This window comes from Grammomys surdaster, unplaced genomic scaffold, assembly GCF_004785775.1.
Source record: "Grammomys surdaster isolate TR1022 unplaced genomic scaffold, NIH_TR_1.0 218, whole genome shotgun sequence".
Classification (NCBI taxonomy): domain Eukaryota; kingdom Metazoa; phylum Chordata; class Mammalia; order Rodentia; family Muridae; genus Grammomys; species Grammomys surdaster.
The window spans coordinates 2,166,284-2,189,081 of record NW_021604663.1 but is presented as its reverse complement, the minus strand read 5'-3'; the positions used below and the strand labels follow the sequence as shown (position 1 = coordinate 2,189,081).

General features: G+C 43.3%; 1 protein-coding gene across 2 annotated transcripts in view; it reads right to left on the bottom strand.

Annotated features, from left to right (window-relative positions):
* Positions 1-22,798, bottom strand: part of Prkn (parkin RBR E3 ubiquitin protein ligase) — a 1,140,372-nt gene that overhangs the window by 536,631 nt on the left and 580,943 nt on the right. For both annotated transcript variants that reach the window (XM_028772728.1, XM_028772727.1), the window contains exon 6: positions 12,082-12,197. In XM_028772728.1, the coding sequence (XP_028628561.1) occupies positions 12,082-12,197 (116 nt within the window). The remainder of the gene's footprint in view (positions 1-12,081; positions 12,198-22,798) is intronic.

Below are 22,798 nucleotides of genomic sequence, written 5' to 3'. Positions count from 1 at the left end.
GTTAATGTAACTGTGATGATAACAATAAAAGCTCATTCTTTTTAGTGTTCCTCAGCATGTAGGAAGGTCCAGTCATCAATGTTTAAAGCAAAGAGACTGTTAAGCCATGAGACACAACACAGGTACGTTCCATTAGCAGCTTAGTATGAGGGCAGAAAGGAAAACAGTACTAACCCACGGCATTGATACCCAGTACTTAAAACATTCACAGTAAAAGAGGCTAATACACCAAGAATTGATCATAAAAGCAAATAATAAACAAAATATAAGCAGGACATGTTTTACTTATATGGATGGAAATGCTAGCATTCCTAGTATTGTATAAATAAATCCTCTAACTTATTTTTAAAGTCACACATTCAATAGAAAACTTTATGAAAGGGCTATCAAAGCAAATAGCCCACTAAGCCTCTCTCTATATGGGCATACACACACACACACACACACACACACACATATATGGCAGTTTACCTGAAAAAATCACACCCTCTCTCTATCAAAGCAGCAGTTAGCTGTCAACTAGTCTAACCACCAGTGTGTGGCAGGTTTCCACACAGCTGCTCAACCAATCAGTAGGGCCACAGAAATAACGCCATGCTGAATCCAAGCACCTTAGAGAGCAGGGCCAGGTCTTCAGGCCTATGTCATTATCTTCCTTCCCTAGGCCTTAGTATCCCATGAGCAAGTTAAAAACCTTACACACCAAATGTCAGATTCCCATTCTGTCCTGCTTATGGAGAGCTTAGCCCACTGGAGGTCCCCAGCTACAGCTTTCTCAGCAGTTTAGAAATTAAGCCTTATTAAAATGTTGAAAGTGACCCTACTCAAGAAAGCTTCTCTTTCCCAAGTATGTTTTGGGTCGCTAAGGTCCAGTTTCTCTCCCAGTTATGTCTTAAGCAATTATGGGCCGACATTATTCCTCCCATTACTGTTAGAGCACAGTTGCCTCCAGGAACCTGCTCCCTCCCTACTCCGAGTGCTTCCTCAGAGCTGATGCCCAGAGTCACATAGCCCTGTGCAGATCAGAGCCTCAATTCTCAAAGGACGGTGACACGGCTCTCAAGAGAAGGATGATGATAAACACCATTCTGCTATTACACTGGCTAAGTGCCTAACATTTTCAATCTGCCTACCTTAATTATCTGATTTGATAGTAGCACCAGCTCAGTAATAAAGCACACTTAGGAAATGGGGTCAGAGTGACCAGATTGGCCCTAGTCAGACCACTAAGTGTTGGTAATTTCAAGAGAAAACTTAGTTTCCACAACCCAGCCATCTGCCCCCAGTGTTCTTATCTGTACAGCCACAGACCTTTTACAAGCAGGAAGCATGAGAGGCATGACCCTAGGGACGTCAGTGCTGTTCGGGCCCTAGGAAGGTGAAGGTGGAAGGCTGGCCGTGCTGGCACAGTCAATTGTTCTGGGAATCTGTACACACATCTCCTGAGTATATTCTGGATGTTGACTCGGTCCTTACAATGATGAAGCGCAGTGTACAGGGCTTTCTACTAACCAGACAGAGAAGTGGTGAGCAACAGAACCCTGGGTCTAAAGGCCGTCTTCAAGCCTGGCACTAGTAACTACTATGCTCCCCTGTCTATTTTGGGAGTTGGTAAGGACAGGAGAGGCAACCTGAAGAGATGTGTAAACCTCATTGAGGAGAGAAAGAAGGAAAACAGAAATGGAAGGAAGAAGAAGCACAGACACAGTCACTTCCTTTAGCTCTTGGGGACAAATTATGTCAAGATGGTTAAAGAATTTAGGGGACAACTAAAGGTTCCATACGCCATGATTCACATGTCTGTGAGTAACACTTAGATGAATGGCCTGTATATGCCTCGAAGTTCCCTAAGGTGACAAATTTGGTAGAGGCATCACCAGAAGAAGTGATTTAACAGAAATGTGACAGGTGGTGTGGAATGTCACTGTTAGCAAACAACAATAACAAACAACGGTGGGAGCTGGGAGCTGGGACAATGAGGAGTGTTGGTAACTGGGGACAGAAAGTCAGTCTTCATTGGTGCGGATAAAGTATCTTGTTCATAAGAGAGGATTTAAAAATCAGTCATAAAAAGAAAGAACACAAAATTTCAATTCCTTGCCTACCAGGGAGGCCGCTTCCAAACCAAGAAACATAGTTCACCATCTCTGGGGACTCCCAGCGGTGAACGTGGAGAGCAAGGAGGTGTCACAGTGCAGTGTGTTCCAACACAGATCATGACTACCAACACCAGGACTACCCCAACCACCTGTGCTTATGTGGCATCACAGAGGGCAACTTGGGCTCAGTGAAGACAGAGACCTTTGATTTACAGAGACGTAGAAGACATTACTGACTTCTTGCATTTTAGCACCACGGAGTGAATGTAGTAACATTTCAAGTGGAAGGAGGCAGAAAATTCAGGAAGGCTGTCTTTCTCTGGTTGGCTTAAGGCTCACCAGCCCCTTCCATTTCCATCTCTTTCCTGCAGTGACTCTCCCCCTGCCCCCCAAAACAGTGACCCAAGACCTGGGGGGAGGGGAAGCAGAGCAGAGCGTTCCACTCATCAGGCCGCTTTGTCACTAACTGTCCTAGAACTACTTATTAATATGATTATTGTGACAGCTCGTTATTATTGTTCCCGTAGTTCTGAGTTAAAGGAGGAGCTGCAAGCATCAGGTTTCTTCACATTTTATAGGTGCTTGCTGAACACGCAATAGCTCCACACAGTAGGTGTGATCTGCCTGTCTCCTTTTGTATGCTTCCTAGTCATTTGGATAACAGCTTCTCATGGAAGGCCAGTTCACATGTTGTCTTTCTTTTCCTTAGCAACAGTTTAAGTCCCTTCTTTGCTCTGAGCAATTCATAACTGGCTGAGGTGTTGAAAAACCCACCACTAAGAGACTTGCACGTGCTCACTCCCTTCCTGGTATCTTAGGATACCTTCACGGTGTTAATATAGATGAATTGATCAGTTTTCTCATTTCATTAAGAATTCTGTGTTCCATTGAGAAATCATAAATACTGTGTGCTATTTTATATTTAAAAAAACCAGTGTTTCAGTTCTTATGATCTATGATCCCCTTTGTATTTGATGTTTCTGTTGGATACAAGATGGAAGTTTTTAAGTATGAATTCATCCAGCTTTCCCAGACCCACCTCTTGGTGATGCTACAATCATAGAACTAACATATGTGTGGATCTGAATGTGTTTATGTAGCTTAGTAATGTAATTCTGTATAATTTAATACAGATTAAATACTGGAGACATAAAGAAAAGTGCTGGGAAAAATACTTCATCCAGACCAAATATTGAAGACCTAAAGGAAAAATTCTGACAATGTAAGTAAACCCTTTACACACTCTGAGCTCCTCATAGCTGGCTGACATGTTCTAAGACCCCCTGGAGATTTAAGGAAAAATCCTTCTTCAAGTGGAAATTTCCAGAAGTTGAAAATATCATTGAACAGAATAAATGTTAACCAGCTGAGGGCCACTACCCACTTTCTGTTTAGTCTGCCCCCTTCTCTCTGCCTTTGATCCTGGATACCTCTCTGAAGCATGTCCACGTGACCTCTGGGTCAGTAGGGCTTAGCCTAGAGACAGAGGCTCTGCAGTAATCAGCATGGCTAGCTGGGATATGCTGAATAAGAGAAGCTCCTGGCTTGATCTGTGGTCTTCTCAATCTACTTCAGGGTCCCTGATGTCCATCTTCATGGGACCTCAGGGACAGGTCCTGTTGTGAGTGTGGCTTTAATGGTGGGTATCCTGTGATGATTAATCTGGTCAACCTGACTGAACTGTGAGACCCTCTGGGTGATTAATTAGGCACACCTCAGGGTATTTTCAGAGAGGATTAACTGAGGGAGACCTTCCCTGAATGTAGGCAGCACAGTCCCATATCTTAGCTCCCCATGGAACTGAAGAGGAAGAGAGAAGCCTTCCAACAAGGAATTTTCGGCTCTGTCTCCTGGATCCATTATGTGGCTGTTCTCTGAAGCAAGATGGGCTCAAATCTTGGAAACCAATCTGAATCTCTCTCCTTGTAAGCTCCTTCAGGTATCAGTCACTGTAACAAAGCCCGACTAACCATCTGTCTCTGCCACCATGGGTCCTTGGAAGGCCCCCACCATCCTGTCTACCAGAAGCCAACAAATTCCAACCCATGGTAAGAGTCTCTGAGAAGCAGCCTTCCCTTGTACAGCAGGAGCACAAGAATTAACTCTTGAAGGGCAGGGACCATGCCCATAGAAACCCTGGGAGGAAATGCTCCTCCATCCCTGAATTTGAGGCTGACTTACTGACAGCACAGAAATTAAAACAGCAATTCCACAGCCACTTGGTCAACATTTAAACTTATATCTGAAACTTTAATACCGCTCCATCTTCTAGTTCCTTTCCTTTCCAGCAAGGCACGATGTTCTTGAGGCAATGAATGTATTTCTGAGGCCATATACTATGATGGTCAAGGACATGGATTTTGGTGTCAGAATTATTACAGAGTCTAATATTGATCCTCTCTCATCCACCACATAAAATAGATGTGACTTTCAGGAAGAAATACTTCTTTGTACCTTATTTCCCCTCCTGTTTAAAAATATGTGTAACATTCATCTCCTGTACACGGTAAGATTTGTGTGGATACAACATATCCACAGACACTAGCAGCAACAAAAGATGCCTTGTGGAACTTATATTTTATGATGGCAGATATCCTGTCATACATATGGACATGGGCTGAGCAGATATGAAAAGTCCTATGTAGTCTGAAAATACTACAGAGTACATTTCAGATCAGGTTTGGGAGGAAGAATCTGTTGTCACCAGGGCGGTGACAGCTCAGCTTTGGAGTCTCGGTCTGGTCCTATCCATAGTAATGAGTGAGGGGGTTGCTTTGGCAGAAGGGGAGACTCTGTTGGATAGTGTTACTCAAGCTGGCTGGGTGAAAGAACAAAGGGAATAGGCAAATTGGTGTGGTAAGGCTGATCACATATAGTGACTCTGTGCGTTTCTCTCCAGTTTTGTTCTGGCAAACTTAAAGAATCATGGGAAAGGCTCTCCCACTAACAGGATGAGTTTGGGTTCCTTTTCTGTTGTAATTCAGCGGTGAGACTGAGTTTTGAGAGTTGTGACTGCTCTTTGTCCTGTTTCAGCAAGCCCAGATCTGTCACTCCCGTCCTCACCTGATCACCCTGTCGTCTGTTCTCCCTGGGTCTGGCAGATATGACATGCAGCCATCTTGGCTGGAAGGTGCTGGAGGCAGCTGATGGACTTCATATCTAAGGAACAAGTAGATTTGTGAATGTTTTGAAAACTTTAGTGGGAAAGGAAGGGTTAAAAAGGGCTGGTGCCCATGTGTGATCCTTTTGTCCAAATGATGCGCTCCTGAACAGCTGCTATTCTGTGTGCATAATTCTGCATATTGATGTTTTGGTATGAGGGTATGGTGAATCTCATAACAGTAGAATGAACCTTGGTGTTGTAAAAAAAAAATCTCTATTTGGAGCTAGAAACTCTGGAAAGCTCACTGCTAGCACCTGTAAGATTGAGGATTCCAGCCATGCTTTCTTCCACTTAGAATCTGCCAGATTGACAAGGAACAGAGTCAACAGGTGACCACCATAGCTTCAAAAAAAATGACTTTGCCTCCAGGGTTTTGTAACTATTTCTTATTTTGTTACAAACAGCTCTGCAAACTGCGGTGGCTGCAGAGAACAAGCCTGCAAACACTCACTTCGAAATGTCATGCAATTGATAGTCATGTAATGGATCTCTGTAAGATCAGAACCCTGCTAATCGCTAAATATTCCCCCACAGGTTAGAATTTCTGTCAGAAGGTATGAAGCAGTACCAAAATAATTTCCAGTGGATAACGGTTCTCCCTTTTCACTGTGCTCATAACTGATTGTTAATTAACAGGATGGATTTCAAAAAAAATACACAGACCATACAATATTTTTCAAGTGAAAAAAACCCAGGTATTTAAATTTGCGTGGGCATTTTATTCTGTTGAAAATAGATGTGAAGACTAAACCATCACTGCTAGTAAAGGCTAAGCAAGGGGCCCTTGAATGCTTCCAGAACGTAGCTGCCTTTTCCTTAACATCCATCAATGGAAAATGAACTGCTTAAAATCCAGACGGTTACAACATGCAAGGCTGACCTTAATGGCTACAAAACTGGTCCAGGAGGATTTGCAAAGCTGCCCTCCTTTTGCCAGCGGGGCCGCTGTGCACCCGCAGTGACAGTTAAATGAAAATGTAAGACCTGTGAATTTCACGCACAAGCACCTGTGACATCCCCAGGAAGCCCCGAGGATGCTGCTGCTCCCATCAGAGACCTACAGGATCCACAGCAGGGGAACGGAAGGTCACTGGCTGCCATTAAAGCTGACATGGTTCACATTTCAAAGTATCAATGTAGATAAAATATTTCTTCTGTGTTTTCATAAGGAACTGACCCCAAACAATATGGCTTGGTAATCTGTCTCCTATGGCTCAGATTTCAAAACTGCATTTTCTTTTAGCTCTACCAGCTTCTAAATACTCCTCGTTGACCTCTCCTTTTTTTTTTTTATTGTTTTATATAATTGGCATCTTGAAAATCCCATTGTGGACAGTAGGGAGAACATTAAGGGCTACTGAGATCACTCAGTTGGTAGAACATTGGCCTTGCAAACATGAGGACCTAAGTTCAAAGCCCAGAACACACATGAATGGCTTGTAATCCACAGCTAGAGAGATGGCTTAGTAGTTAAGAGCCCTTCTTGCTCTTCCGGAGCACCCTGGTTCCATTTCCAATGCCCACAGGGTGGCTCCCAACCATCTATAACTCTAGTTTTAAGAGGTCAGACATTCTCTTCCAGCCTCCATGGGCACCAGGCACACATGCAAAACACACACACACACACATACACACACACATACACACACATACACATATGCACACACATACACACACATACACATACAATACACATACACACACACATATACACACACATACACATACACAGACATACATGAAAACAGCAGTATACAAAATAAAAGTGAACAATAATTAAAAAAGAATCTTTCAGTCTTGCAATGCCAGCACTAAGGAGTACAGATTTCCGAAGGGCGGACGGTGGCAGTGATCCTGGCCAGCTAGCCCCAGCCTACTTGGGAAGCCTCAGACTTGTCAAAAACATCTTGATTTTTTTTTTTAAATGGTGCCTGAGGAGCTACCCGTAAGGTTGTCCTCTGGCCCCTGTGTACAGGTAAACACGTATGCAGAAGATCAGTGCATACATAGATGCACAGATACACACATACAGCATCATGGTATACACAAAGAATGTGCTGTTTGCTGTGCTGTGTGAAACATTTACTTTAATTCAAGCCAGATGATGTTAAATCTTTCTGGGGCAAAGGCCAGTGCTGGACATTGTAGAGAAGATAAGTCATGTTTGTGCATAACACAAGCTTGGACCTTGCCCTTGAACAGTCTCCAGTGTCATGGAGCTAACACACCAAGGGCAGCTCTGCTCTCTCCAGTTCTAATGGGCTCATAAAGGCCCGAGCACCTAAAGCTATGTCTGGCTTTTCCCTGCCTCTGATTCCAACCTGACTACTTTCCCTCCTTCTGCATGTGAACCCACCTTCTAGCCTTTCAGGGAGACTTGTCTTTCACTGTACAGCTTAGACCTGGACTCCACTACTGAGAATGAGGGAAGGTCAGAGCAAAATCAACACAAACCACATGGCCCTCATCTTAGGTAAGATGGCTGGCTGGACAACTTTCTGTCATGATTAGGGGTAAAAGATTCTCTTCTTTTAAAATGGGAGCCCACATTACTTTCAAGGACTGAAACTGAGAAGCCCATGGTCGTTAAGTGCCCCATGTCTAACTCAGGAGACGTCAGGTGTCTGAGAGTGTCTCAGGACATGCTTTCTGAGAACAGGATACAGAAGCTTCCTAACAAGAGTGTGTTAGAGTGGCGGTGCCACCTTTTGCCAAGAAAGAATCACAGAAGCACTAGAATTTTGGGTTGGAGAGATGCTCATATTGGGCTGAGCGTTTGATGCCCTTGCAGAGACCAGAGTCCACTTTCCAGGTCTCAAATCAGGTGGTTCACAGCCACAGGGAACTACAGCCCCAAGAGATCTATATTGCCCTCTTGTGACTTCTGAGGTGCACATAGGTCCACATAACTACACATAGATACACATGCTCACATCTGAGAAAAACACATCTTTAATTAACAAACAAAAGAGAAGTAATAAGATCTACTCTCAGGAGGTGTGGTGCTCAGTGTGGAGGAGCTTGCCTTAAGCTGCCTGAGGCTTTGAGATTTCCTCCTTTCTCCCCATTGCTTTACAAGATGCCCCTCACTGTTGTGATATCAGTGTGGTATTCTCTGTCCATTCAATCACATCATTTGGTTTTCTCTTCCACTCAAGGTAACATGAGCACAACAAAAACATTTACCATACCTTCCTGAAGGTGGCTTGGCCCTGGCGCCATTCATTACATAGCACAGGGGAGACTACTGGGGACTCATAGGAGAACCTTGTAGCTCCGTGGTTAGAAACAAGGGCACCAAGTCTGTGGGATGCAAATTCCTCATCAGGTTTTTCTTGCAGACACAGAGCCCTTTGCTGAAATAAGTCACGTGAAACAACACAGTAGCCTCATGTGAGGCCACTTGGCCCGAGACACTGGATAAAACCTCAGATATGACTTGATCATGGAATGCTGAAGAAGGGTTACATTCCTCAAGACTTCTCTGTAGTGACTCAAAAATAAGATGGATGAAGAATTTCATTTCCACCCACAAAGTACTGCAAAGTATTGTCTAACCAAAACAGAATCGAAAACTGCCATGGGAAGCTGATGATAGACATAATGAATACACCCAGAGGGGAACACCACCAAGGTCCCTGTTTGAGGGAAAGAATGCTTCCAACATTCTGCCAAATGACCGCTAAATCCCTGTCACAAGGAACAAGTGCAAATGGACTCTGGGATAAACCTCTGTTAATCTCCAGGCCTGAGCGAATCTTTTCAGTATGCCCTCCATGGTAGCTTTGCCTCAGCAAGTGAGTGGATTCTAAGATGGATTCAAAAGCAAGAAATTTGTGAACCTATAGTATATGACAAGGACACCAAACTCACTAGTCCTAATGGTACAAGTCTCAAGGTAGTGATTTAATCTCGTGCCAGGAACTGGGTTTTACAGCCTGTTTCTGGCATGTTGAATCTTAGCTGTGTAAGCATGGCTGCCTTTCACTGTTTTGTTAGCATTGGGAATGCAATAAGGGTGGGTGAAGGAGAAAGAGGTACAGACAAGCTAGCTTGCAGTCTTAGGAAGAACATTGGGGAATTGGGATTTTTTTTTCTAAACTGCTAAATTGTCTAACTGGATTGATGATATATGACTAACCTACAAATATAATAAAAACCCCTTGGAATATAAATATTAAACAAAACCTGTTTAAATCTGTATTTAATTATGACTTTTGTTTTTGCCTCCCAGAAGATGTGAGAATTTTAAGTGAAGTCCACAGTTTATAGTCAGAGTCAATTACAGTTTATAGTCAGAGTAAAGGTTAGGGTCAAACATAAACTGAAAAGACAGAAAGTCCCATACTACAAAGATGAACCAGAGTTCTGGCTGGTGTGTGTGAAAGGTTATATGCTGAGAGAGTTTTGCATTGTTTTCTCACAACAAAAATATGCAAATGTGCAAGTTAGATTGGTTTGAGTCACATCTGAAACAGTGTGGTTTAAGAAAATCAACTTGCAAGCATGCAGGAAGAACTTAAAACTGTCCATCATCATCACCCCACTCCCATCCTGTGACCTCGTGCTTAGGCACAAAGCACACAGTCAGTGAGGTCATACATGAATAGTACGGCTTCTTCACCTTTGGGTCAAGATTGGGTGCCTAGTCTGACAAAATGATTATCAAGTGTTTGAATGCCACTTGTTTTTAATTAAGATTCAGTGTGTGTGTGTGTGTGTGTGTGTGTGTGTGTGTGTACCATTGTGCACATACATGTTCATGCACTCCATGGCCTGAACGAATTTGGAAGTCAGAGGACAACTGTGAGAGCTGGTTCTTTCCTTCTGAGGTTCTGGGGATCCTGTACAACCGTGCCTTTACCTGTTGGGCCACCTCACTTCCTCTAGGTAAAATACTATTAAGGGGGTAGGGGTACATTAATAACCTAAGTACAGTGTGGGACATTGGAGTGTCCCTCTTACAAGCTTGGAGTGTCTCTGTGCACAAGTCCATCAAAGGCCTTTTCTCTACCCTTCATTCAAGGTATCCTGTTTACAGAGGGGACTTCCTTCTATCAAGGGGCCACCTATGCACACACTGGAACTGGACTGAATGGTCGCTTATATCCACTAAGTCATGGGATGCGGTAACAGGAAAAATTTCATTATAACAACATTTTTCCAACACTTATCTCCCCAAATATGTTGGAGGTGGCTTACTTTGCTCTAAAGATGGCTGTCTGTAGTTAGGACAGAGGGGATCGGAGGGAAGTGCTCACAGTCAGACAGCATGAATGTCTTTCATGATCTTTATAAAAATGTATGTATTATGTATGCATGTGCATGTGTGAATGCGTGTGTGTATTTGTGTGTGTGTATGTGTGTATCACTTGTGTTGGTGGATGGGTAGCCTCAGAGGCTAGAAGAGTTTCCACATGGGTGCTAGGTACTGAACTCAGGTCCTCTGGAAGAGCAGCAAGTTCTCTTCACCACTGAGCCGTTCCTCCAGGTTTCCTCACTCACATTTCAACTCCATCTTTACCAATGCTGGCTGGTAGGTTGTGCCTACTTACAGAAATATGTACTTACAGAAATACGTATTGCATTTTTTCCTTTGAAGAATCGAAGGGTGATTTTAATTACTTGCTGTGAGCCCTCATTTGTACAACTGTCTGGCCCCTTCCTGAAATGCTAGAAGTGTCATTTTGCCCTTTGAAAGGATTTTCCACATGTGGTCAGTCACCTTGTCTAAGTAAAACGCAGCAGCAGTTTGTGGACACTGTTGTGACATTTCCTGCCAGAACAGTGACTAAACATGAGAGGCAGGGGTACTGTGGTGGAGACCGGTTTACAAACATTATTTCCTCCTGAAAAATAGGCTTCTTTTAGTCAATGTTAAAATTCCAAAGCTAGTAAAAGATGGAAATACCAAGTCGTGAGCATTAACTCCAACTACGAAGTCATAAAGTAAATTCAAACGGCCGTCTCATTCAGTCCCCAAGGTCAAAGGACAGCAACCCTGAAATGTTTCTGTCTAAAAACACGGAACAAAAGGTTTGGGGATTTTATTCAGTAACCCATTTTGGCACTTGATTAAAGCATTCTTTCTAGTATGAAGACTAAGTCCCCACCTTGACAATCGGTGCTTCTGAGCTAACCTCTGAGGATACACACTGAGGCTGCCTTCTCTCTTCTCTGCATCCGCAATGAGGAGGAATTTCCCTCATCGCTGCTTACTCTGCAGATCCTGGAGATTCAGTTTCGCCTGCCTTGACCTTGACTCCTAAACCAGAATTCACCCCCACTTCCTTCTACCCCTGTCTGCACATCTTCCTCTTGTCCCTCTGTTCCCTGGGGTTTGATGTAACTGGGCCTGTAATTAACTGTGTGGTTTCATTTTGGATAGATAAATGTATGAGAAGCTGCAGTATGAATGCAGACAAATAAGATAGAAGAACTCAAATGTATGGAAGAGATATTTTAAAAATAAAATAGCCTGGCAAGGATAAATGGTGTTCATAAATTGTTATTCCATTACTAATGTTAATGCCATAATTTAATCTTATTTTAGAGCTCACTGATATGGCTGAGTTTACATTTCTGGATGAACTAAGATTGCACTATTTTTAGATAGTTCCTCTGCCATAGTTCAGGGCTCATATCACTGATCCAAGTATCTGGCGCTGTAAACTGTAAATAATTTCACCACCGTAATATTTACCCAGATATAGTGGTACCACTGAAATAGATGTGCACCAAGCCGAGGTCTCCGAGGAAGGTCTGCCAGAGGAATAAGGCTGAAAAGCAGGACTTGGGGGCCTGCTCCAAGAGCCTTACCTGACATCTGTGCATGCTATGCAGGGGACGCTGCGCTTGTTGCTGGTGATCAGGTTCAAAGCGACTGATGTGTCCTTGTCTGAGGTTGGGTGTGCTCCACATTTAAAGAAAAATTCCTGAAAGAGTGAGGGAAATATTTACATATATGGATACTGCCTGCTAATCTATACCTTTCCAAACTTTGTTTACTGCAAAAAAAAAATCATTTGTGGGTAAGGAAAGAAATCTGTCATTAGGCATGAGTTGGGAATAAGTCACCATCAACTTCTGGAAGGAAAGAGCAGCCTTGTCTGGTGCACAATTAGTCAGTAGTATCCTGAACATCCCAGATGACCCTAGGCCTTCTCTAGATCACTCTGTAAGTATACCTACAGTGGGAGCATAAGTGTGGAGGAAGGGATCTGGAGAGCTAGGGGACACAGACTCTCAAGTACCACGATGGCTAACATTGAGCGACAGCCTGACAGGCTCCATCTAGCACCACCTAGGCTACCCATTCTAAGGATGGCTGCCACTATCCCAGGAGCTGAGATCCCAGACTGAATAAAAAGGAGGAAGCAAGCTGAGTACCAGGATCCATCACTCTTTGTTTCTTGACTGTGTGGATACAATGTGACAACTGCCTCAGGCTCCTGCAACTTGTAACTTCCCAGTTGTGATGGACTACCCTCAGACTGTGCACCGGGACAAATCCTCTCCTAGGTTGCTTTTGTCAGATATTTTTGTTGCAGCAATAAGAAAGGCAACATGAGAATACACAGCATGGAAATTAGATAGATAGTCCTGGACAGGAGGGCAGGGTGCTTCTTCCCAGCCTAACTCACAGCATGAACTCACACAGAGGGCCCAGCCCTAATAACAGGTAGCTGAGAGTTCAATTAAGCATTCTTTGCTGATGTATTTCCTTTCCCAGCTATGTCCCCTGACATATATTTATTTTAGGATATATTCTTTTTTCTTTTCACTCATTTCCTTCTTTCCTGTTTCCCATGTTTCCTCCTCAGATTCCTTCTTTCCATTTGCACATGAGTGTCACTGGTCATTCTGTTCCTTGTCTCTAGTCTTCCACGGGACCCCAGATCTTATGCAGTGATGAATCACCTAAGCCATGCATTACTGAGCGTCAGGAAAACCCTGAATCCTACAGTTGCTCCCAAGTACAGCTTGTGTAGACTAAGAATGCGGATCGCATCTTCCCTCATAACACCAGACTGGATGTCGATCAACTTTTATGGGAAGCTCCAGGCATGGGACATGAAGCATTTCCACTTTGCAGGCCAGAAGGTCTTTCTTGTACTTCTCAACTTGGCTCTGCATCTGTAGATGACCTGTGAGCCTAGATGACGTGGCAGAAGTAACTCTTCCTAACAGAGCTTTATTTACAAGATACATGGCAATTTTGAATTTTACCTGGGTCATGGTTTAGCTCCTCTGGAAAATTTGTGAAGTTTGTTTATTAATTTTGCATCTTAATAATGCCCATCACAGGGTAGACATTGGATATATTTATAAAATGGAAAACTACAACATTAATTACTAAATAGAGACGTTATGCATTTGATGACAGCCCTCGAGTTTGTTCTCCCCTGTTTAAAACCTGGTGAGTCACCACAGGGTACAACACCTGAGTCTCTCTAAGTCTAAGCTGTCAAAAAAATTGCTTGGGGAAGGTGTCCACCTCCAGTTCCCAGTTTGAGGTTGGGGTCAAGGTGTTAGCTAACTAGTATTCATTTGACCCAGGATGAGAGTGCAACAGCCAACCATTGTATCAGCAACCTTCAATTCACTGGTGTTAAGCATTTCAATGGACTAGATGGCTGTGCGGGTTATACTCTGGGACCTGAGTTCAAGTTCAGGGTGCCTTCAAAGTCCAGTGTATAAACCCAGGTCCTTGCTTCTTCATCATACAAACTACATGGCCAGTTGCTTCGTTTTATTGAACAGTGGATATTGTTTTAGCTAGTGTTCTATTGTTATGAAGAGATATCATGACCCTGGTAATTCTTATGAAGGGAAGCATTTAATTGGGGCTTGGTTATAGTGTGAGAAGTTTATTCCATTGTCCTCAGGGTTGGAGCATGGTGGTATGCAGGGAGGCATGGTGCTACAGAAGTTGAGAGTACTATATCTGGATCCGCAGGTAGCATGAAGAAAAACTTGGGTCCTGGCTTGAGCTTTTGAAACCCCAAAGTGACACACCTCCTCCAACAAGGCCACACTTCCTTCAACAAGGCCATACCTCCTCCAACAAGGCCACACCTCCTCCAACAAGGCCACACCTCCTCCAACAAGGCCACACCTCCTCCAACAAAGCTACACCTCCTCCAACAAGGCCACACCTCCTCCAACAAGGCTACACCTCCTCCAACAAGGCCACACCGCCTCCAACAAGGCCAAACTTCCTAATGCTTGTTAAGTAGTGCCACTCACTCATGACCGTGTTTCAATATATCAGCCCATGGGGGCCATTCCTATTTAAAATACCACAGATTCTTTTCACTCAACCATTTGAAATGCTACAAATCTTTCAATATCAGTGAGAAAAGGATTTAAAACAATAGCTGACCACTTAAACAAAAGGTTTGGAAGGACAAGGCTGACGCTTTGGAATGGACTGGGCTGCCTTCCACTGCCCTTTGCAGGCATGAGGAAAAAAATACCCTCATCTGTAATATAAAGCAGTTCCCTCAAAAGAGCTGAGTTGGCAGGAACATGAGGATGTTTTTCATATACAGATACATAGAAAGTATTTATATTTTTTTCTTAGCTTGCAAAAAGCAACTGGTAGACACTTAGATAACAAATCACAAATTGTTCTAACACTATATGAAACTCAGACATATAAAAGCCAAACACCACATTATTAGGGGTAGATTTTATAGACAATGGTATCTTTAGAGATTAAGAAAATGTTAACTCCAATGACATGACAAATCTAACATACAACATTCCAACTCTGCATATTAAATATAATTGTAGCACTTTCTCTATAAGTCTGTGTAAATGGTGGCTTTTCTACAGTGCTAGAATAACTGGCAAGAACTAGGAAGGACTCAAGCTTTTGCCTAGCTTGCAATCTGTCCATTTCATCTGTCACTGCATCATGGATGCTGGCAGAAGACAAAGGATTCATGGATAGGGCTTTGTGCCTTGGCACTGGCAGGGAGAAGTGGGTGGACTCAGACAAACCACACTGTGTGAGTGGTGGCAGGCAGCTCAGGACTCTGAGCTCAGGAAGCTCCATCTTTATAAGGACCTGTGAGCGAGCCTTCATTTTCTCAGGAAGGGGAACACTGTCTTTATTGTACAGGATAATTAACAAATCTGCCTTTTGCTCTGTGGGGAGACACTGGCTTCATCTTCCAAGCTCATTAACTTTTTCCTGCAAAGCTGATCCAAGACAAAGGGTAGTTAATGGCTCCCTCTCGAGATGAGCAGAAGCAAGAGGCCAGAAACTGTCTCCCAGTGGTGCAAATGTCCTTCTTTGTAGGCTAATTACAAAGTGATCTAGTTGTTTCCACTTCCCTGCAGCCAGTGAGCTAAAGCTTTCCAGTCTGCATTTAAAGTCAAACAAGCACGCCAAACCAATAAGACAAAATATCAATGATGTCAGAAGAGGCATTTGCAAAAATTCCACTTTGAGTATCTCTGAGAGCTTACTGATAGAGGGGAATTTCACAGCAGCCTGGTACTGTAGGACCAACTGTCGGCTATAACTGCAACCTCACAAAAAGTAAATGGGGGCAGGGATCCTAAGAAACTACATGAATTCCTCTACATAATAGCTTTCCACTGAGACCCACTTACACACTTCTGGGACATCTTACTACCAAGAAGCTAAAATCTATGATGATTAGTGCTTAGTTTTGTCTGGTTTTCAAACGATGGCCAAACTATTAAAAGAGAGAGAGAAAACTAAGCCCAAGAAAAGTAAGACTTTAAAAAGAGTTCTTGGGTTTATATTGTGACTCTCTCAATGCAAAGCCACTATTTTTCCCTTAGTACAGTTAAATTAAAAAAAAATTGCAAACCCTAGAAAATTGTATTTCTCTAGGCCTTATGTACACATTGGCACACCGACCCTTCCCAGCAGGAGCCTGTGACCTCCATTCTCCCTGGTTCTGGTGTTCTCCTGACTTCCTATTCCAGATGGAGATACCTGATCCTCTAACCAGTTCACATCCACAAAGGATTGAGTCCACTCACTAGGAAAAGTCTGGCCTTCTGCAGCTCAAGTGTGCACTGGGACTCTGGCTGGCACCTTGTCTGCTTCCTCTCCAGTTATAGGATCCCTTCTCTTGAGCACTGCCCTTCTCGAACAACAGGAAACTGCAGACACAGGAATGCAAAGGAACATGCCTGCCAGCTAAAGTAGAGATCTAGGAACCCAACTGTGTCAAAATGTAGAGGATCTGCTGCTAACTTAACAATCCAAGAACCATTCGATAGGTCCCAACTTACTGTAAAAATGACCAAGAAATGGCTGAAAGCCTTCCTTCTCAGCCTGTTCAAACCTGATAAAAGTATGTGTGGGGTTTATCTTCTAGCGCCTGCAGGAGCTTCCTAATAGTTTTTATTGAACGTCCTAAGGTTACAATTTTTATAGGCATTGTTTATCAATCATGTTTTCACATAAAATGCCACCTGTGCTTACAAAAGCTAATTTCCATCTCAGTCTCCAACTCCTTTTTAGTGAAATTCATGAAAGGAGAGCCACACTTCTTACAGCAACATAGTCGGGACATCCATTTTTCATAGGGAAGGTTGGAACAATTGCACTGTGTGTGCCTAAACTGTATTGGGGTGGCCATTCCCATGGTCTAGACAGACTCCTGCTAAGGACACAGGGACACTGCTGGTAGCTCGGACCAGGGGATCTAGTGCCAAGGAACAGTCTGAACGGTGTGTCTATGGGAGGCACAGAAATGCTGACATCACCCTTGGTTTAGCCTCTCTGTGAGCAGCTGCCACCTAGAGCTGAAGGACAAATGAGAAAGTGGCTGAGTTATCATAGCTCTGCAATGGACTGTTTGGCTAGAGCTTGGACAGTGACGGGGGTATGGGGTCCCTGTGGGAAATATTCCCATAGATGAGGAGAATTGTCCCCAGTCTTCAGTTTCTGCCTTCTCTGTGTTTCTTGCCGCCTGCTTGAACAAAAAGCAGGGGTCATTGAGAGCTGCAATCTGCCAGGATCAGACATAGACATAGAGAAGAAGGAAGAGGCCCTGGAGATCTGATCGGTACATAGAGGTGACTGACAGACCATTCAGGGGAAAGTCAGCTGGTGAGATGGAAGACTCCCAATTCTTGTCTCTTGTCAATGGTGACTTTCTCATCAGCTCCCATTAGAGAGAGAGAAAAAAAATCCACACATATGTTGCAATGGGACAAGTGTTACAGACATGTGAGTGTTGGGGGCATGAAGGTTCTTGTACCCACAGACCACTAGAAAAGCCAGGAGTGTTAAATACACAGGGACCTCTTCTCAATGAAGGAGATAAAAATACCTGTTTTCCAACCCAGGAGACTGGGAATGGAATTTGTTAATGACCTGGTTACCTTTTGCTAAGTGTGGAGGCAGACCTCACCCATCTTTTACGATAGAGGCAGACCTTAATCAAATTCTCCAGAATGATTATCCCAGACTCTTCCTTCCCTAGACTGTTACTTAGCAGGGGATGGCATGTGCATTCTATGCCCTGCAGACCTCTGTGCTATCTTGATCAGAGACCACATTAGATTCTGGGCCTTTTAGCTGTAGAACACACCCTCGTGGTCACATGTTTGGAAAGGACTTTCTATATGGTCACACCTTATACGTTATTGGGTACCTGGAATTGAACTGACTGTTGCCCGGAAGCTGTTTTAAATATGCTGACAGTGAACCCCATGGCATTAGACTCCCCGACATCTCCGGTTGATGAAGCCGATCTGCATTCTCATCTTTCCCCTCAGTTTCCTTGCCTGTCTGACATCCACAGGGACACCTCATATAGTATTTACAGTGATGAATCATGAATAAATGTGGACTCCACTCATGAAACAATAAACTTAGTGGGATGAAGCAAGGAGACCAGGCCACAGTCAGTGCTATGCAAGACTAAGAAATACAGATCTTAACATATATCAAAGATGTTCTCGTGGTCCCTACCTTCACACAGGCACCTGAATCTCAGGCAAAAATGTTCTCATGGACCTAGGTGTTCTAACTTTACAAGTGTCAGACATCCATGGTTCTTCTCCAATGCTGGCATGTTAGGCAAGCCCTCTGCCATGGAGCTTCACCAAAAGCCCAGTACTGTCTTCTTAGCTGTAGGAAGTTTCACTATTTAGTGGTAATAATAAACCTTGAATGCTACCCAGGGTAAAATCATGCCATGTACAGCCTAACCCTGACACATCCTGTCTGGTACAGTAACAGTGTGAATGCTACTTGGATTGTATACACTGAGACCACATCCCTGTGTGGCCTTTGTCCAGAAATGGTGGGCATTTAATGGTGGCCATATAAACTCAGTAATGACACATATAGCAGTCTTGAAATAACTATGCAAGATGTTTAGATTGTATAACTCCCAAGACTTCATTAATTTAGAAAAGCAAGTTTTAAGATCAGGTTACACCTGGTTTAACAAATCAAATCTGGAACATTAATGAGTCCCTTATCATGTTCAATCTTAAGTTTGTTTTCTCTTAATAAGATGTGAGCAAAGCCTCTAGATGATGTGCAGGGTTTATCCAGAGAAAGAAAATCAATTCTCTCCCACAAAAAGTTAAAACCGCATCAGCCCTATTGAGCAGGGCTGTCAGTAGCTGTCTGGCTGTGTCGCTTCCTACTTCCTCTTGCCAAGGTTTCTGGGACCTCAGTGGGTCAACAGCGACCATGTGCGTTGGATTCCCAGGCACTCTCCTCCTGGAGGTGTACACGCAGTCACCAAGCCAAGCCATTTAAATAGAGGGAAAGCCTTCTACAGAAGTACGCCCTGCTCACACGGTCTGTGGTTTCATTACAGAGCCAGACCCACACCGCATTCATCTCTACATTAATGCTTCTGTTAGGCCTCAGGATGGCTTCTATTAGCAAGCACAGTTAACAGCGCAAGCCAGCTAGGAGTGTAAGCCTCTCCCTCAGCAAAAGGAGGGAACACAGTGACAGATAAAGGAGAGATTTACAATCTAAAAGGCTCTGAAAACTTAATGCTTCTGTCCTCAAATTTTGAGGACACCAAAGTTTAATTTGTGGTAAACTCAGAAATGACTTGGACTGCTTTTATGTTAAGTCCTGACTTAACATTCAAACTTTTTAACCACATCATTACTGACTTTTAAAAGAAAATGAGTGAGTATTAGAAACTCTGGAGATATTTTAGGGTGGAAATGTATGAATTAGATAATCTTTCTAAAATATGCAAAAACTTCTAAATTTGCAATACTTCACCCTCCGGAGTAATAAATAACTGGTGAAGATTCTAAAATACAGATCATCTAAAATTCTCACTAATCCATTGGATGAGCCTAGAAGTACAAATGCAGTCATTTGATTACTTGCTTGGCCATATTCAGTTCATTCCAAACAAAGTGTCTGAAACACCATTAGTCTCTGTAAGTGAATCCCTGTGTTCTTCCTTCACTAACTGTTCATGCCACATATAAACACTGACAATGTAAGACCTGCCTACATGAAGGCTAACTGCTAACCCAGCCTTCTGCCCCTGAACTGTAAGTGCTACAGCATCAGCTGATTCCAAGCATAGTCACCTTGTTTTGACATTTATTGCTCTAAAAATAAAGGAAGGCCATTTAAAGATGTTTACAGCGACTCCTCAGAGGTAAAATGAATGGTCCAGGGTCATGGCTGGCCCTTATGAAACACATCAGTAAAGGAATCCATTAGTTTCTTTTATGGCTTTGTTCAGACAGAGAGTAATATGCTCATTCCTGGCTATGGGGGATTTCTCAAACATTCTTAAATAGCTCTACACCCTTTCCCTCCTTAGTTCAGTTGGTGGGCTAATCAATCAGAATACAGTAACAGAATACAGATCACATGGAAACACATGTCTGACAACCAAGGCTGTTCCCAGAAGGAGAGGGAACAGAAGGAGGAGAGGGAGTAGGTATATGGAGAAGAGGGAGGAAGAAAAGGAAGAGGAGGAAGAGAAGGAGGAGGAGGGGGAGGAGGAGGACTGTGGAGGAGGAAAAAGAGGAGGAGGAGGATTATGGAGGAGGAGAGGGAGGAGGAGGAACATGGAGGAGGAGAAGGAAGCCTAAGGAATCATTTGTAGCCTGGATCCAGCTATGGCTAATACTCCCCAGATATTCCACATATCTCTTCCTTGAGTAGCAATTCTTCTTCTTGGGTGATTATCTCCATCATAACTCTTAAAAAAAACAATAAACATGAAGTTTTCTTTTTCCTTATGCCTGGCTTAGAAACTGGGGATTCAAAAGTAAACAAAGTTCTTGACAGACAGAAAAGCTAAGAGCTACTTACTCAACATTTGCTCTAAATGGAAGCACAGTAAAGGCCATGCAGATGCTTTACCACTGAGCTGTGGGCAGAGGGCAGGATGGGAAAGAGACAGCTTTGCTTCACAAAGCATACTGGCTTTGACTTCTTAAGTCAAGGTTCATGGGGCAGAGAGAGAGGAGAACAAGTGGAGAAAAAAACAAGGTGTGTGAGAACTCGGCTGGGGTTCTGAACTACCATGCTGGGTATCCCCCAAACCCACCAGTTAAACCTTTCTCTCTGGAAACACTCTGGGTCTAGTAGGAGATCTTTAGGTCACTGAAGTTGGTGGTCCAAGCCTGTTTGTTTTTTCCTCCTTTGAATCTTGGCCATGAGGTGAGCAGGTTAGCCCCACCATCCAGCACTCCCTAAACAACTGATCATGTGCCAGAACCTCAGAATCCATGAGTCAACACCAGCCATTTCCCCTTCTAAGTACCTCACCATCATGTCTTGTGATGGAAAGAAAAAACCAGGAATTACTTCTCATCCTAGAAAATTGAGGATCTTAATTTCCCATAATGCCTTTCTTCCCAGCCAAGAGCTGATTCAACATATGAATCAGTAGCTCTGGCATGGAACCCACTTCCTTGGCTATCCATCGCTAACCTGAAATGTTGGGGACTACAACTCATTCCAATAAGAGAACGACTCCTGTTATCATCCACTCCGCCTAACTTTCCTCTCAGACCATGAGAGACAACAGCCATTGGTCTGCTGTTCCTAATCTCCTTTAGAAGCTAAAGGTTTTGTGTGTTCTCATAACACACCCGCCTGCAATAATACAACAGCATCTGTGAACTTTGCTGTTTCATGTTTAGCCAGACACTTTCCAGATCTTGTTTATGATACATAAAATATGATGTTAAACCACTTTGGTGTTAAAGCAAAGTATTTCCCTTGGTAATTTCCTACCACTGAGTTTCTATTTTGTGACAGGATTTGACCCCTAGGAGAAGGTGTGTAAACAAGTATCTGTGATCTGGTAATAACTTGCAAGAACGGATGAGACAGGTCTTAATTTTGAAAATTTCCTATGACTCACCCTCCCTGGATGAGTTATACTCTGAATATTCTCTAGGCAGTCTCTAGAAGTTGGCAATTATTTCGTATTCATTTCTAAATGTGCAAAATGAAAAAAAATACTATTCTAATTGACAATGGCAGAGGATGCTAAGGAGCTGTTTAGTCAATCATGTTGCATTCTCAAGAATCATTTAGAATAAACAGGCTAGCCTTGAGCGAGGTCTTGGAAGCCTTCTGACACCTCTACCACAGCATCTTCCCATTCTGTCTACTCTTCATAGGCCAGATGCAGTGCCAAGGTTTTGATGCTAGTTTCCCTACTACAGGGTCTGTTGTCCTTCACTTTCTCTACCCATTTTGGCTTTCCAACCAAATTTTGGGTGTTCCTTAGGCCTCAGCCTCACTAGCCCCTTGCTCTGGAGCAGTGACATCATTACATGTCTATGGAATTGAGAGCAAAGGATGCAGTGGAATAGCCTCCGTATGGATGCACAGGGTCTGTGATCCCCAGATGTCCAGGGTGGGGAGGACTGGGCATGTCCTGCTAGTATGAAGAATGAGAAAAAAGTTTCTGGAGGCAAGAAAGTGTGTGTGTGTGTGTGTGTGTGTGTGTGTGTGTGTGTGATGATTGCATTCTGGGAGAGTCCAAGACTACCTGTAATCTTCCCTTAGTGTGCACTTTCCTTGACTTTCCTCGTACTTTTGACCCCACTCTTCTGTATTTGGAAGTCAACACCCTGCTTCCTGACCGAGTGGTGGCACAATGATACTGTCATCTTCCTGTCACTGCTGAGGCCTAGGAATAGAGGCCACAGAAGTGTTGCAGTTTAATCTAGGCTCAGAAAGTACAAGAGAAACATACCTTTTAGTGGCAACAATTCACCAAAAAATGACTTGTTTTGGGCTACAAGCAATGAGAAATATTGAGCAATAAAAAAAAATACCCTAGCTTTAAAAGATTTTAAACGACTCCAGACTTGCAATCTAAACTTTTTCCCCCCTCGAAAGTCCTTGTTTTTTTCGAAAGTAGAATTTAAAGCTTCTTTTTTTATTCCTGTTTTCTTTATTGCAGGCAGTACATTCAGCTATAAACACTCCACTCAAGAAGAAACTCGGTATGGGCAACTGCATTCTATTCTCTCTCTCTCTCTCTCTCTCTCTCTCTCTCTCTCTCTCTCTCTC